This window comes from Peromyscus californicus, unplaced genomic scaffold, assembly GCF_007827085.1.
Source record: "Peromyscus californicus insignis strain IS unplaced genomic scaffold, ASM782708v3 Scaffold_3__1_contigs__length_106647218, whole genome shotgun sequence".
NCBI classification, from domain to species: domain Eukaryota; kingdom Metazoa; phylum Chordata; class Mammalia; order Rodentia; family Cricetidae; genus Peromyscus; species Peromyscus californicus.
In genome coordinates, this window is record NW_026294551.1 from 94,426,728 (window position 1) to 94,440,427 (window position 13,700).

The window sequence follows — 13,700 nt, forward strand, 5'->3', positions numbered from 1 at the left end:
TTTACAGTTCTTAGAGAAACTAGTGAACAAAGTGAGTGAATATGTGCTTATGAAACCATAGAAGGAAGTGCCTGGGAGGAATGTGGCATACTTTGAGAAGTTGCTTCTTGTCCTGTGCTGTTTGCAGCGGGGTATGCTAAAGATCCTGGCTCTTATGTTTTCTGGGACTGTGGAGTTGGTGATATGCCGTGGGCTGTGGAAACAGTGCAGTGCTTGCTGAGAGAGGTTCACAAGGGTGAGGGCAGCATAATCCTGGGGCTCTTAGGTTGAAAGTAGATGGTTGTGGTGTGCTAAAGGTGCTGTTCCATGGTATGCTTCTACATAGAGTGTCACCCCCCTGTTCTTCAAGGGCCACCCCATTGTATTCTGTATCTCATTAATATGTATCCATCTCATTAATATGCCTCTGACTTTGTTTGAGCCTCCTATTTCATGCCTACAAAACTGAAGCCAGAGCTGGGCGATGGTGACACATGCCTTTCTTTAATCCCAGCCTCTGGAGGCAGAGGCAGGCGGAGCTCTGTGAATTCGAGGCCAGCCTGGTCTTCAAAGTGGGATTCAGGACAACTAGGACTGTTACATAGAGAAACCCTGTCTTGAAAAAATAAAACAAAAAATCTCAGCCAGTTTGGCTTAGCTCGGGCTCCAGAGCATTTTGTACCTGCCCATGACATGCTGATAGCTTCAGACAGGTGTCAGCAGCAGAGACATCTAGTTTGTGTTAGTGCTAAATGAACCTTCAAAGAAGAATTGAGTTTTACTTTGAGTATTTTCTGTCCTTTTTTTTTTTTTTTTGAGACATGGTTTTGCTATGTATCCCTGGCTGGCTTGGAAATTGCTATGCAGAACAAGCTGGCCTTGAACTCATACAGAGATTTGCTTGCTTGTCTCCCAAATAGCTTTAAACTTAAAAAAGGGAAAAAAAAATGGGGGTTGGAGATATGGCTCAGCAGTTTAAGAGGCTCAGTAGTTGCTCTTCCAGAGGACCTGGGTTTGGTTCCCAGAACCCACATGGCTGCTCACAACAGTTTTTAACTCCAGTTCCAGAGTATTTGACACCCTCTTCTGACCTCCACAGGCACTGCATGCATGTGACACACAGGCATACATACAGGCAAAACATCTATACACATAAAATAATTTTTTAAATTAAAATTTGCTATTTTTTTGTATATGAGTGTTTTTCCTGCATGTGTCTGTACCGTATGTGTGCCTAGTGCCAGTGGAGGACAGAAGATACCCTGGAACTGAAGTTATAGACTGTTGTAAACTATCATTGGATACTATACATTGAACCAAGGTCCTCTGGAAGAGCAGCCGATGCTCTTAACTGCTGAGCCATATCTCTGGCCCCTCTGAACTTTTCAATGGCATTTTATTTTAGGCTTGAGTGATACTGTCAGGCATCTTAAAGGAAAGTACCAGCATTACGTGTCTTGTTTTCACAGCTAGGAAAGACTTGGGTTGAAATCTTTCTCTCTGATGGGCTCTGGGAAGGAAGTATAAGACAATAACTGGGCCCAGGCAGACTTCTGTTCAAGTTTCTGACTGATCTCGTTTGTATTCTGGAGTGGCTTGCCTATACCATAAAGAAACAGGGGGTTTTTCATAGCAACTAAAGTTTGCTTAGGTGTTTTCTTCTCAGTTTTTTTTTTTTTTTTTTTTTTTTTTTTTTTTTTTTTTTTTTTTGAGACAGGGTTTCTCTGTGTAGCTTTGCACCTTTCCTGTAACTCACTCTGTAGCCCAGGCTGGCCTCGAACTCACAGAGATCCACCTGCCTCTGCCTCCAGAGTGCTGGGATTAAAGGTGAGTGCCACCACCTCCCGGCTCCTCAGTTTTATCCTAACAGTTCACTCCATCAGTAGTAAATACAATTTTATTTTATTTTTATTTTTTGGTTTTTCGAGACAGGGTTTCTCTGTGTAGCTTTGGTGTTTGTCCTAGATCTCGCTCTGTAGACCAGGCTGGCCTCAAACTCACAGAAATCCAGCTGCCTCTGGCCGCCCCCCCCTAGTGCTGGGATTAAAAGCGTGCACCACCACGCCCGGCATGTTTTTTTTTTTTTTTTTTTTTTGCGTGTGTGTTTGTGTTTTTAAGATTTATTTATTATATATAGTGTTCTGTCTGTATGTATGCCTGCACACCAGAAGAGGGCACCAGATCTCACTATAAATATATGTGGTTGCTGGGAATTGAACTTGGGACCTCTGGAAGAACAGCCAGTGCTCTTAACCTCTGAGCCATCTCTCCAGCCCCCAGAGTAGGTAGGTTCTTAACAGAATGGATTGTTGACTTGGGCCTGGTTTTTCTTTTTTTAAATTTATTTTATTTTTATTTTTATTTTATTTTATAATTTAATTTAATTTTACATATCAGCCACAGATTCCCTTGTTCTCCCCACTTCCCCTAGCCCATCCCCCATTCCCATCTCCTCCAGGGCAAAGACTCCCCTGGGGATTGAGTTCAACCTGGTAGATTCAGTCCAGGCAGGTCCAGTCCCCTCTTCCCAGGCTGAGCCAAGTGTCCCTGTATAAGCCCCAGGTTCCAAACAGCTAGCTCATGCACTGAGGACAGGTCCCGGTCCCACTGCCTGGATGCCTCCCAAACAGATCAAGTTAATCAACTGTCTCACTTATCCAGAGGGCCTGATCCAGTTGGGGGCTCCTCAGCTATTGGTTCATAGTTCATGTGTGGTACATATACACAATACATAGTTCAAATGTGGTGCATATACACAATGGAATACTACTCAGCAGAGAAAAACAATGACATCTTGTGGTTTGCAGGCAAGTGGATGGATCTAGAAAAAATCATCCTGAGTGAGGTAACCCAGACTCAGAAAGACAAACATGGTGTGTACTCACTCATAGGAGGATACTAGATGTAAAACAAAGATGACTAGACTACTACTCACAACTCCAGGGAGGCTACCTAGAAAACAGGACCCCAAGAAAGACACAGCGATCGCCCAATGACAGAGAAATGGATGATACAACCTGGACATGAGTGGGGGTAATGAAGGGCAAGGGTCGAGGGAAAGAGAGCTTAGGGGAGCGGGAGATCCCAGCTGGATCAAGAACAGAGAGGGAGAACAAGGAAAGAGAGACCATGATAAATGAAGACCACATGGGCCTGGTCTGTCTTTGTTGTAGCGGTATCCTCTTCATTCTAGGGTGTTTAATGGGGTCACTGCCTCCATACCCTGGGTGCCAGTAACACTTTCTCCCATGTATGAGAACCCTAAATGTCCCTAGTACAAGCCAGGTTTTGCCCTAGTTGAGAGCCTCTGGGAGAGAATATTTGCCAGAGTTTCCCAGGTTTAACTTGTATTAGTAGCATCTGTGTCCCTCTTGAAGGACTGGGTTTTAGATGTGGTCCTGCACCTGTTAGCTCTTATAATGGGCTCTGTGAGAGGCAGCCTCAAGATTGTGTCTGTGTCTGGCCAGCCAATTGCTTGTAGACTAGATAATGTGCACTCTTCTTGGGAAAGTAGCTTTGGTGGCACATCTGAGCTGACCAGGTATTTTTGGGGTGAGGCTTGATGTCCTTTGCATTGGTCCATATCAAGAATACATCAGATGCTATAGTCTGCATTGAAAATGGCTGCTCTGAAATGCCCTATGTGGCTTTCTTACTCTGTTTTTGAGTTTCACTCTTGACCCCCACCCCCACAATAAACACTACCAGTAACAACACACACTTCCTGTCCTTCAGATCTCAGCTCTCATGCACATTCTAACCTCTCATATTTGCTTTAGGTGATCTGGGTGTTTTCTGTGGCACTTGCTGTCTTGTGTGTGGATAGGTGTCACAAAGGAAGTTGGCAGGATTTGTGCCCAGTGATGCTTTACCTTTTTCTGAGTCTATTCTGCCTGGTGTTTTGGAGTCTGCTGGAGTAGGTTAAGCTCGGTCAAGTGAGCCCTGTGGTTCCCAGTGAGCCCCACTCTAGGCCCCACTCTGGCCAGCAACTGCCACAGGGACCAAGAGTCATTGGCCACACTGCTTTAGGTAGGTGCTTGGACAAGGGGTCAGTAGAACCGAGTTAAGGTACAGACTCATCTTGGGACACCAATGCTCTTCTCTGAGCTTCTGTTCTGGAGGCTTTTGTTGTAACCATGAAAACCACTCAGATGGTAAAGAAGGTTCTCTAGACACATGCCTAAAATCCATGGGCTCACATACCTGCTCCCAGTGGGCTCTCCAAGGCCCAAACTGTAAAATTAGCAGTTAGGAAGCATGAGCCGAAGATAGCTTTTTAGTAAATGTTCCTGAGGGCAGTATAAGCATTTATTGTTTGTGTCCCCCAAATGGTATTTGATATCAAGGTCATCTGTCTCAAAATAACCAGTTTGATGGGGACTGTCAGGCTCAGGAGAATGCCTACAGCCTGTGGTATTGTCTGTGCAGCCATTGTGGGAGGTTCTTTGAAATTCCTCGTTCTTGCACGTCACTCAAAACCTTGTAGACTTAGGTCATGACTACTGTGAAGGAACAGTGTTAACCCCTATTTGGGCTTCTGTGTGGGCTGGGTTGTAACTCAGTGGTAGAGTGCATATTTAGCATGTGTTTGGGCCCTGTGTTAGGTCTCAAGGAGCTCCATTGGCTCCTTTCCTGAATTTTTTGGGTCAAGAAGTGTGTTGGTGCACAGTTAGGTGTTCCAGGGCTGAGTCAGCTTGTCACAATCTATTTCTTAAGAATTTATATCTTGATGGCACACACCCCCTTTTTTTTTTTTTTTTTGAGACAGGGTTTCTCTGTGTAGCTTTGGAGCCTTTCCTGGAACTCACTCTGTAGCCCAGGCTGGCCTCGAACTCTCAGAGATCCTCCTGCCTCTGCCTCCCGAGTGCTGGGATTAAAGGCATGTGCCACCACCACCCGGCGATGGCACACGCCTTTAATCCCAGCACTTGGGAAGCAGAGGCAGATGGATCTCTCTGAGTTTGAGGCCAGCCTGGGCTATATAGAGAATTCCAGGCCAGCCAGGTCTTTACAGGCCTTATCTCTCAAAAGAAAGAAAATTATGTCTTGCCTGTGTAGTGGGTCACATCTGTAATCTCAGTAACTCAGGAGGTGGAGGCGGTAGGATTTGGAGATCAAGGCCATCCTAATCTACATGAAATCCTATCTCAAAAACAACACCAAAAGCTTATGTCTGTGCTGAGCAGTGGTGGCTCACACCTTTAATCCCAGCACTCGGGAGGCAGAGGCAGATGGATCTCTGTGAGTTTGAGGCCAGCCTGGTCTACAGAGCGAGTTCCAGGACAGCCAGGGCTACTCAGGGAAACTGTCTCGAAACCCCACACTCCCCCAAAAAAATTTCCAGGACAGTATAGGTAATTCTGATATAACTATAGGCAGCTCCTCCAGTTGTATAACTGTTTCTACACCTTTTATGTCTATTTCTAAGGGATGCATAGTTCCACTAAGTGTGCGTAGCTTGGCTTACTCATCACCTTTGTTTTGAGCATCTAAGTGGGTCTCAGCTTTTGCTGAAATATCCGAAGCTACAGTAGATTTAAAAATTTTCCCCTAGTGGTGTTGGGCCTTGTACATTCTAGGCAAGTGTGTTACCATAAAGCCATACCCCTGGCCATTATGTTTTTCTTTTGTAATAGTTTATGAATCTGCTCTTACTGTTACCTCATTTTCTTAGGTTGAATTTCTAAGATTTCAAAAGAGTAAATATGTTCAAGATTTTTTAAAATTTATTTTTATTTTTTGTGTGCATATGTAGTGTGTGTTTAAGTGTTCATGTGTGAGGGTGTGTTTGTGCCATCCATGATGTGCATGGGGTGTTCAAAGGACAGCCTCAGGTATCAGTATCCATTTTCTACTTTGTTTGAGGCAGTTTCATTGTTTGCTACTGTGATACTCTAGGCTAGCTGATCCAAAGGCTTCTGGAGATTTCTCCTGTCTACCTCTCATCTCTCCATAGACATGCTGAGATTACAGATGCATCACACACACAAGGGTATGCATCTGGTTTTTACCTGGGGTTCCAAGAATCTGGATTCGAGTCATCAGGCTTAAACAGTACAGGCTTTTACTCACTAAGCAAAGGACATTTCTTGTCTAAGGGGTTTGTGTATGAGAAATACTTGGTTAGTATTATTGTGTTTCTTTTTATTCAATTTATTAAACTCTACATTTGCTGACGATTTCACTGAGACTTTGAACACTGCTCCACATACAGAAAAGTGAAAACTTAATTTCCTGCTGAGATTCTTAGACCTTTATTGCAGTCAGACGGCCAGATTTCACTGGTAATGTGTTTGGTTAGCTCCTTCATATTTTTATGCATATTCTTATACTTTACCTGGCATGATAGTGGGTTCAACAGATCCACCTGAAAGAAAGTCATCTCCTCCTGCTGAGCAGCAGATACAAGGTTACTGATAGTGGTTGCTTAGCTGGAACCCTTGGGAGTGTGCTCTTGCTGCCTTGACCTTCTGAGGAGGCTGCTCTTAGGAGCCCAGGCTCAAGCGCTGCACTGTGAGGATAGCCAAGACACCCTCCTGTGTTACCATCTGCTGTTCTCTTCTCCACCTTGGTATTCATAATGTTCAGGTCACAAGATGGTCTTTCTAGATTTGTTAAGTATTTTGCAATCTCAAGATGAGCATCTCCTTTAGCTCTTCTTGGTAGCTGAGCTTTCCTTTGCTCACTCTTGGCTACTGTGTGCCACCTGTCCTACTGTGTTTCTAGAGTCCTGGCTTCTTTATGGCTCTGTATTCCCTTTTTCTTCCTTGTTTATCTAGAAAGCAATCATCCTTGTCTGTCCTAATTAACTCATACACCGACATACTGCCTTGTTTACAAAAATTAACAATTAACCATTCAGTTTACTTAGCCCATAGAGTTATATTGTTATGTTTAAAAAAAAAAACCAAGCCGGGCGGTGGTGGCGCACGCCTTTAATCCCAGCACTCGGGAGGCAGAGGCAGGCGGATCTCTGTGAGTTCGAGGCCAGCCTGGTCTCCAAAGCGAGTACCAGGAAAGGCGCAAAGCTACACAGAGAAACCCTGTCTCGAAAAACCAAAAAAAAAAAAAAAACCAAAAAAAAAAAATGGAAAAAAAAAAAGAAGAAACAACCTGTCTTTGTGTATCATTCTGGACTCATGGCCTTTTCTGAGGTTCAGCTTATTCTTTCTGAGCAGACAGCTTGTCAGTTTTTGAATGGTCATGTTTGGTCAGCCCCTGGTGTGCTGCTGTCTTACAGAACAGGCAGGTGGTTCCAGAGATACTGTGATTTCAGGACCTGACTCCATTGAGTTGTGTGCTTTTAAATTTTCTTTTGGGAAGTGCTGGGAATTGAACCTAGGGCCTCATGAATGCTAAGTAAGCACTCTAGAACTGGGTTATGTAAGTTTGCTGGAGTTCTTGAGTAAGGAGGACTGTTAGAGACCAGCACCTAAAGTAACTTGGGCATACTGAGTTCATTTTATCATGGTTGGATAGGGGGTGTACAGGTGCATGTACTTGAACAGTATTCCATCTACCCTTTTCTCCTCTCCCTCTCCCTCTCCTTCTCCCTCTCTTTTCGAGACAGGGTCTCTCTGTGTAGCCCTGGATATCCTGGATCTCGCTCTGTAGACCAGGCTGGCCTCAAACTCACAGATATCCTCCTGCCTCTGCCTCTGGAGTGCTGGAATTAAAAGCATGGGCCACCATTGTTCGGCTCTACCTTTTCCTTTTAGCTTTTAGTTTATCTTTGAATTTTTATTTATATTTTTTTAAATAACAGGGTCTTACTGGTCTAGGACTTGACAATTAGACTTAAGCTGGCTAGCCAGTTAGCATCCCAGCAATTGCTTATCTCCGCTTTCCTAGTGCTGAGATTAAAGGTGGACTACCAGGTTTGGCTTTATGTTGTTGTTTTTACTGATTTTTTTTTTTTTTTTTTTGCGCTTTTTGCGGGGGAGTACTAGTTATTGAACCCAGGGCCTTATGCATGCTAGGCACCTGTTCTACTACTGAGCTATGTCCGCAGTCCACATTTGTTTGTTTTAATTCTGCAGATTGAATTTAGGTCCCATGCTTACAAATCAGGTAGTTTACTGACTGTGCTATATTTTCCCAGTCATAGTCAGGGTAGTGTCACCACTATGAGGATATACCAAGAGCAGAGCTGAAGAGAAGGCTATATGGATGTGGGTACAATTTTTACTGCAAGTTTACTCTGAGTACTTAATTCCTTTCTCAGTTCGCCTCTTTCCTACCCCTACCCCACCCCCTTTTTTGGGTGCAGGGTCTTGCTTTGTAGCTCAGGCTGGCCCAGAAGCTATAATTCTTCTGCATGCTAGGGTTACAGATGTGCACCACCACACCTTGCTTATGCTTCCATTTTTAACTATGTGTTTCCTCTCATCTTTCATATTTCTGTCTCATTGACAGTTGTTCTAGCATCATTTTGTTAACAATTGCCCAATTGCTTTTCAAAACCATTTTAATAGTAACACTAATTTTGGGTACTAGCCATAATTGTATGGATATTCTTGCTTTATCATAAGTCTTGCCAGCATTGGGTGTCTCTGCATAAAGTAAACACACTTCAGAATTGCGGATGCACAATGTGATGTCTGCTTACCTTACCCTGGCCTTGGAGCTGGTTAGAATGGCGCTGAGGAAGATGGGAGGGCATGCCCGGATGTGAACAGGGAGAGGGAGGGGACCTTGGCTCCAGTGGGCACCCAGAGTCAGATAGACGTGCTGTCCTGCCTTCAGCAGTGTCATAATGAAGTGCTTGTATTTGGGCTCATCTGCTCCAGGACAAGAGAGCTACTTGACTCTTACCTCTTTCCCCTGTGTTTGCAGTATGATGCTGTTCCCATTCAGTCCAGTGTGGTGCTATGTTCCTGCCCGTCCCCATCAATGGTGAGGTCCCAGACTGAGTCCAGCTCGGCCCCTGGCATTCCTAGTGGTGTTGTTAGCAGGCAGGGACCCACCATGGATGGCACCACAGCGGAAGCCCGACCAAGTACCAACCCCTTGCAGCAGCACCCTGCCCAGCTGCCACCACAGCCTCGCAAGAAACGGCCAGAAGACTTCAAGTTTGGAAAAATTCTTGGCGAGGGCTCTTTTTCAACAGTGAGTATGTGCCTCTGCTGCTGTTGCTTATTGAGTGCAGGGTTTTCTTGGGATCACTATTGAGAACACCTGACCAGGCATTGCTCTCCCCAGGAGGTGGCTTCATGTCCTTGTGGGTTGTCTTCTGCTGTGAATGCCACTAGAGTCTTGGAGGGAGTGGACTCCCCCATCCAGACCATTTGAAGAAAGCATGGTTAAAATGGATTTTTTCTGTTTTGGCTTATACCTTTACTCCATATACTCCAGGAGGCTGAGGCAGAGGAGTTTAAACCTGGAAGTTTCAAGGTCTCTTGGTATTGAATGCCTGTCTCAAGAACAAACAAAAGCAGCTGTTGATTTATGTTGCTTTAAAACTACAGTTAATGCAGCATGGGCATGTATATTGTGTCTTCCTGTCTTACTGGACAGGCCATAGGAAGCTTTTAGTTCCTTAGGTTGAAAGTTAGTATCAGCGTTAGTATCTTTTTGGAGACTGTTGGTAACATTCAGTGACCTTTTTTATGCCTGTTTTGTTTGTTTGCTTTAGAACCTGAACTATAACACTTAAGTATTGGCTGAAGAGTTGACCTCCATATTTTTTATTCTAACTCCCAGGCCAAGTGGGTATTTCTGCAGAGTGGTCTAGGAGTCACTCTCAATTCCAAACAGCCTCTAATGAAACAAATTTCTGTGCTCCAAATCTCCAGGCTGAAATAGGCATTCCAGGATAGATCCAGAGGGGCCTGACTCCCTGAGAGCCCCTAAACAGGCATTCTCCCTTACACCTGACTGTGAAGAAGCCGTCTGTGCAGTTTGCTTTCTCTTCATGTCTTTATTGGTTGGTTGGTTGAGTGAGACAAGGTCTTGCTACCTAGCCCTAACTAGCCCAGAACTTCCTATGTAGGTCAGGCTGGCCTTGAACTCACAGAGATCTGCCTGTCTCTGCCTCCCGAGTGCACACATTCAAGATGAGTGCCACCACGACTGGCTGAATTTTTTTCTTACTCTTTTTTATATATTTATGAAAAATTCTGAAATACAAAGAACATAAAATATAGCTTACTTATATTCTGAACATCTCATCTTAAATTAACTTTGGTAGCTCTTAGACTGTAAAGTTTAGATCTTTTTTTGTTTGTTTGTTTTTTTTGAGAAACTTGCTCTGTAGACCAGGCTGGCCTCGAACTCACAGAGATCCGCCTGCCTCTGCCTCTGCCTCTGCCTCCGGAGTGCTGGGATTAAAGGCATGCACCACCACTGCCCGGCAAGTTTTAGATCTTAAGTAGCAACTCTGGTGAAGCAACTTTGTTAATAGAAGGATTGTGGCCTTATGGAAAAAGCCTTCAGCCATGAGGATCACTCTCTGTGCCTCTGGAATGCACCACGCCTTGCAGGAAGAAGAAACTGCTCTGAGATTCCCTGGGTGTTGCACTCAGCTACAGATGACATTCTAGTGAAGTTCTTCCTTTTTTTTTTTTTTTTTTTTTCAGTTTACTCCTCTGTAGTTTTCTTGACAAGGATGTAAATTAGGTACCATCCTTCCTGGGTGGTGCAGTCATCCTTCTTACTCAGTGCCATTTTGAACTCATGCCATGAGGTACTTGGGAAAGCACTGCAAGCCAAAGGCTCTTTCCTGGCTCTTTGAAATCTGTAGTCCTGGATCTCAAATGAGGTGTTACACTGATTCATCTCTCTATTCCTGAAATAGTGAGCACCTAAATTAGATTTCCAGGGGAGGAATAAAGGGCATACAGTTAACCAGATTGAGTAGGATATTCACTTGGCAGAGCCTGAAATTGATACTAGAGAGCAGACAGACTCCAAAGTACACTATCACATCCAAGATAGTAATGACATCACCCCTAGTGACATGGAGCAACATGTTCCATGCAATTCTCTAGAAGACTCTCTCTGTTCTGTGGGAAACCTGCTTATGAAATGCTAAGTTTAGAAATCAGCTCACAAACTGGGCATGATGGCACATGCATTTAATCCTCGCACTCAGCAGTCTAAGACAGATGGATCTCTATGAGTTCAAGGCCGGTCTGGTCTACACAGTGAGCTCCACGCCAGCCAAGGATACATAATGAGACCCTGCCCCCAGAAAACAAACAAACAAACAAATAAATAACTACCTCCTCAGAAGGGATTCCAGTAAACCAAAGTACTTTCCAACAGTCCCTCCTTCTCTTTTCATACATAGGGAGCTAAGCGTGCATGCTCGTGTGTGTGTGTGTGTGTGTGTGTGTGTGTGTGTGTGTGTGTGTGTGTGTGTGTGTGTGTGTTTGCGCACGTGTGTGTTTGTTTTTTCCCTCCATTCCCAAGGGGGAATACACTACTCCAGCCTGCTGCTCTCCTCACTCTAGTGGCTGTGAGTCATGTATATACAGCATGTTCCTTCAGAAAGTTCTTTGAGATCTTTTTACTTAAATACATTCAGTCCTACATTGTTCGTGGTGTCTGTGGGCATCTCATAGTGCTTTTCCAGGACTGTGTCTAGGGAGTTCTGTCACAGGATATGACTAGTAACAGGAGCCAGGTGACCCGCCCTGTGACCTTCTAAATGTTTTCCACCAGGCCCAGTGACCTCTTGGGGCATGTTTCATTTGCTCTTTGATTCTCAATCTATCATTGCAGGTGTCTAGAAAAAAAACACATTAATTTGCATTTATCAGCCATGTTGGGACAAAGCATCCTTGGCAAAGCTGCCCCTCCACAGGCTCTGGCTAAACCTTGGGCCTGTCAGTCCCCTTCAGTCTGGTGCCACAGGTGTGCTCAGGGTTTGCTGGTACTCTATACCTGAAGCCGAGTCTGACAGGCAGAGGGGTGCTCTGTATGGAGAGCATTCTGTAAAGATGGTTTGTTCTGTGACATTTTAGTTCTTAGTACACAGTATATAGTACACATAACTATATTCATGCTAGTAAATGAAATATATGAGAACAATTATTTGGAGAAGCCTAAGTCAAGGGCAGCTTTTTACCAGGATCTATATTGGAAAGTCATGTTCTCTCTCTCTGTCTGTCTGCCTGTCTTTCTTTCTTTTGTTGTTTTGTTTTGTTTTTTTTTTTTTTTTTTTGGTTTTTCGAGACAGGGTTTCTCTGTGTAGCTTTGCGCCTTTCCTGGAACTCACTTGGTAGCCCAGGCTGGCCTCGAACTCACAGAGATCCGCCGGCCTCTGCCTCCCGAGTGCTGGTTTTTTTTAAGACAGGGTTTCTCTGTGTAGTCCTGGCTGTTCTGGAACTCGCTCTGTAGACCAGGCTGGCTTTGAACTCAAGCGATCCACTTGCCTCTGTCCCCCAAGTGCTGGGATTAAAGCCATGCGCCACCACTGCTCAGCTGAAAAAACATGTTCTTTTTTCTTTTCTTTTCTTTTCTCTTTCTTTTTTTTTTTTTTTTTTGGTTTTTCGAGACAGGGTTTCTCTGTAGCTTTGGAGCCTGTCCTGGACTAGCTCTGTAGACCAGGCTGGCCTCAAACTCACAGAGATCTGCCTGCCTCTTCTTTCTTTCTTTTTCTTTCTTTCTTTCTTTCTTTCTTTCTTTCTTTCTTTCTTTCTTTCTTTCTTTCTTTCTCTTTCTTTTCTTTTTTTTTGGTTTTTCAAGTCAGGGTTTTTCTGTGTAAGAGCTCTGGCTGTCCTGGAATTCACTTTGTAGACCAGGCTAGCCTGGAACGCACAGAGATTTGCCTCCCAAGTGCTGGGGTTAAAGGTGTGTGCCATTACCACCTGGTAAGACATATTCTTGAAGTTATTTTTCTGAAGGCCTTTTCTTTTCTTTTCTTTTTTTTTTTTTTTTTTTTTTCGGTTTTTTGTGACAGGGTTTCTCCGTATAGTTTTGGTGCCTGTCCTGGATCTCGCTCTGTAGACCAGCCTCAAACTCACAGAGATCCGCCTGGCTCTGCCTCCAGAGTGCTGAGATTAAAGGCGTGCACCACCACCACCCGGCTTGAAGACATTTTCAGTATCCACTTGTAGTAGTATTTTGACTTGTCAGTCAATAAAATTCTTTTTTGTCTGTGTTAGGGGGTGTTGAGACAGGGTCTTACTGTGTAATAGGGTTGCTTGGAGCTTGGAATCCTCTTGCCTCTGGCTTCCAAGTGTTACGATTATAGGTGTGCACTATTGATTCTTGAGTTTATACTTTGACTGTACCATGAGAACTTCTGGTAGCTAACTGGTTATGAACTTTTGAAAATGATGGAACAGTTACTGTTTACCATTTAATGTTTGCTATCATGTTGCTGTTAACTATTAGAACATATTAACACAAACAGTGGCTTTCTGATGTGTTTGTTAGTACAGGATCCAATGTAACTTCAAATTGCGTGTATGGACTGGGCAGCTTGTGCAGGGTGACAGTGACTTACCAGACTCACCTCATTATGACACTGTGGTTTTTTTTACCCCCAAACCAGGTTGTTCTGGCCCGAGAGCTAGCCACTTCCAGAGAATATGCTAGTAAGTACTAACTCCAATGAGCTGTGTGTCTGGGATTCGGGGGCAGGGCCACTTTTGTACATATGGTAGCCCGGATAGTGGTAGGGCCTATGCTGATCTTAGTCTATGACAAAGGTTAGTCTTCTAGACCATGAAAGCTTGAGTGGGTAGTTTTGGGAAAACTAGCGTTTATGTCAG

General features: G+C 44.2%; 1 protein-coding gene across 4 annotated transcripts in view; it reads left to right on the forward strand.

The window, feature by feature from the left end:
• Pdpk1 (3-phosphoinositide dependent protein kinase 1) overlaps positions 1-13,700 on the forward strand; it is a 67,485-nt gene that overhangs the window by 23,204 nt on the left and 30,581 nt on the right. For 3 of the 4 annotated variants that reach the window (XM_052759143.1, XM_052759142.1, XM_052759145.1), the window contains 2 exons: positions 8,815-9,087; positions 13,481-13,523. In XM_052759143.1, the coding sequence (XP_052615103.1) occupies positions 8,815-9,087; positions 13,481-13,523 (316 nt within the window). Of the gene's footprint in view, positions 1-8,814; positions 9,088-12,883; positions 13,027-13,480; positions 13,524-13,700 lie in introns of those variants that run through there. The other variant, XM_052759144.1, reaches the window with a different exon arrangement.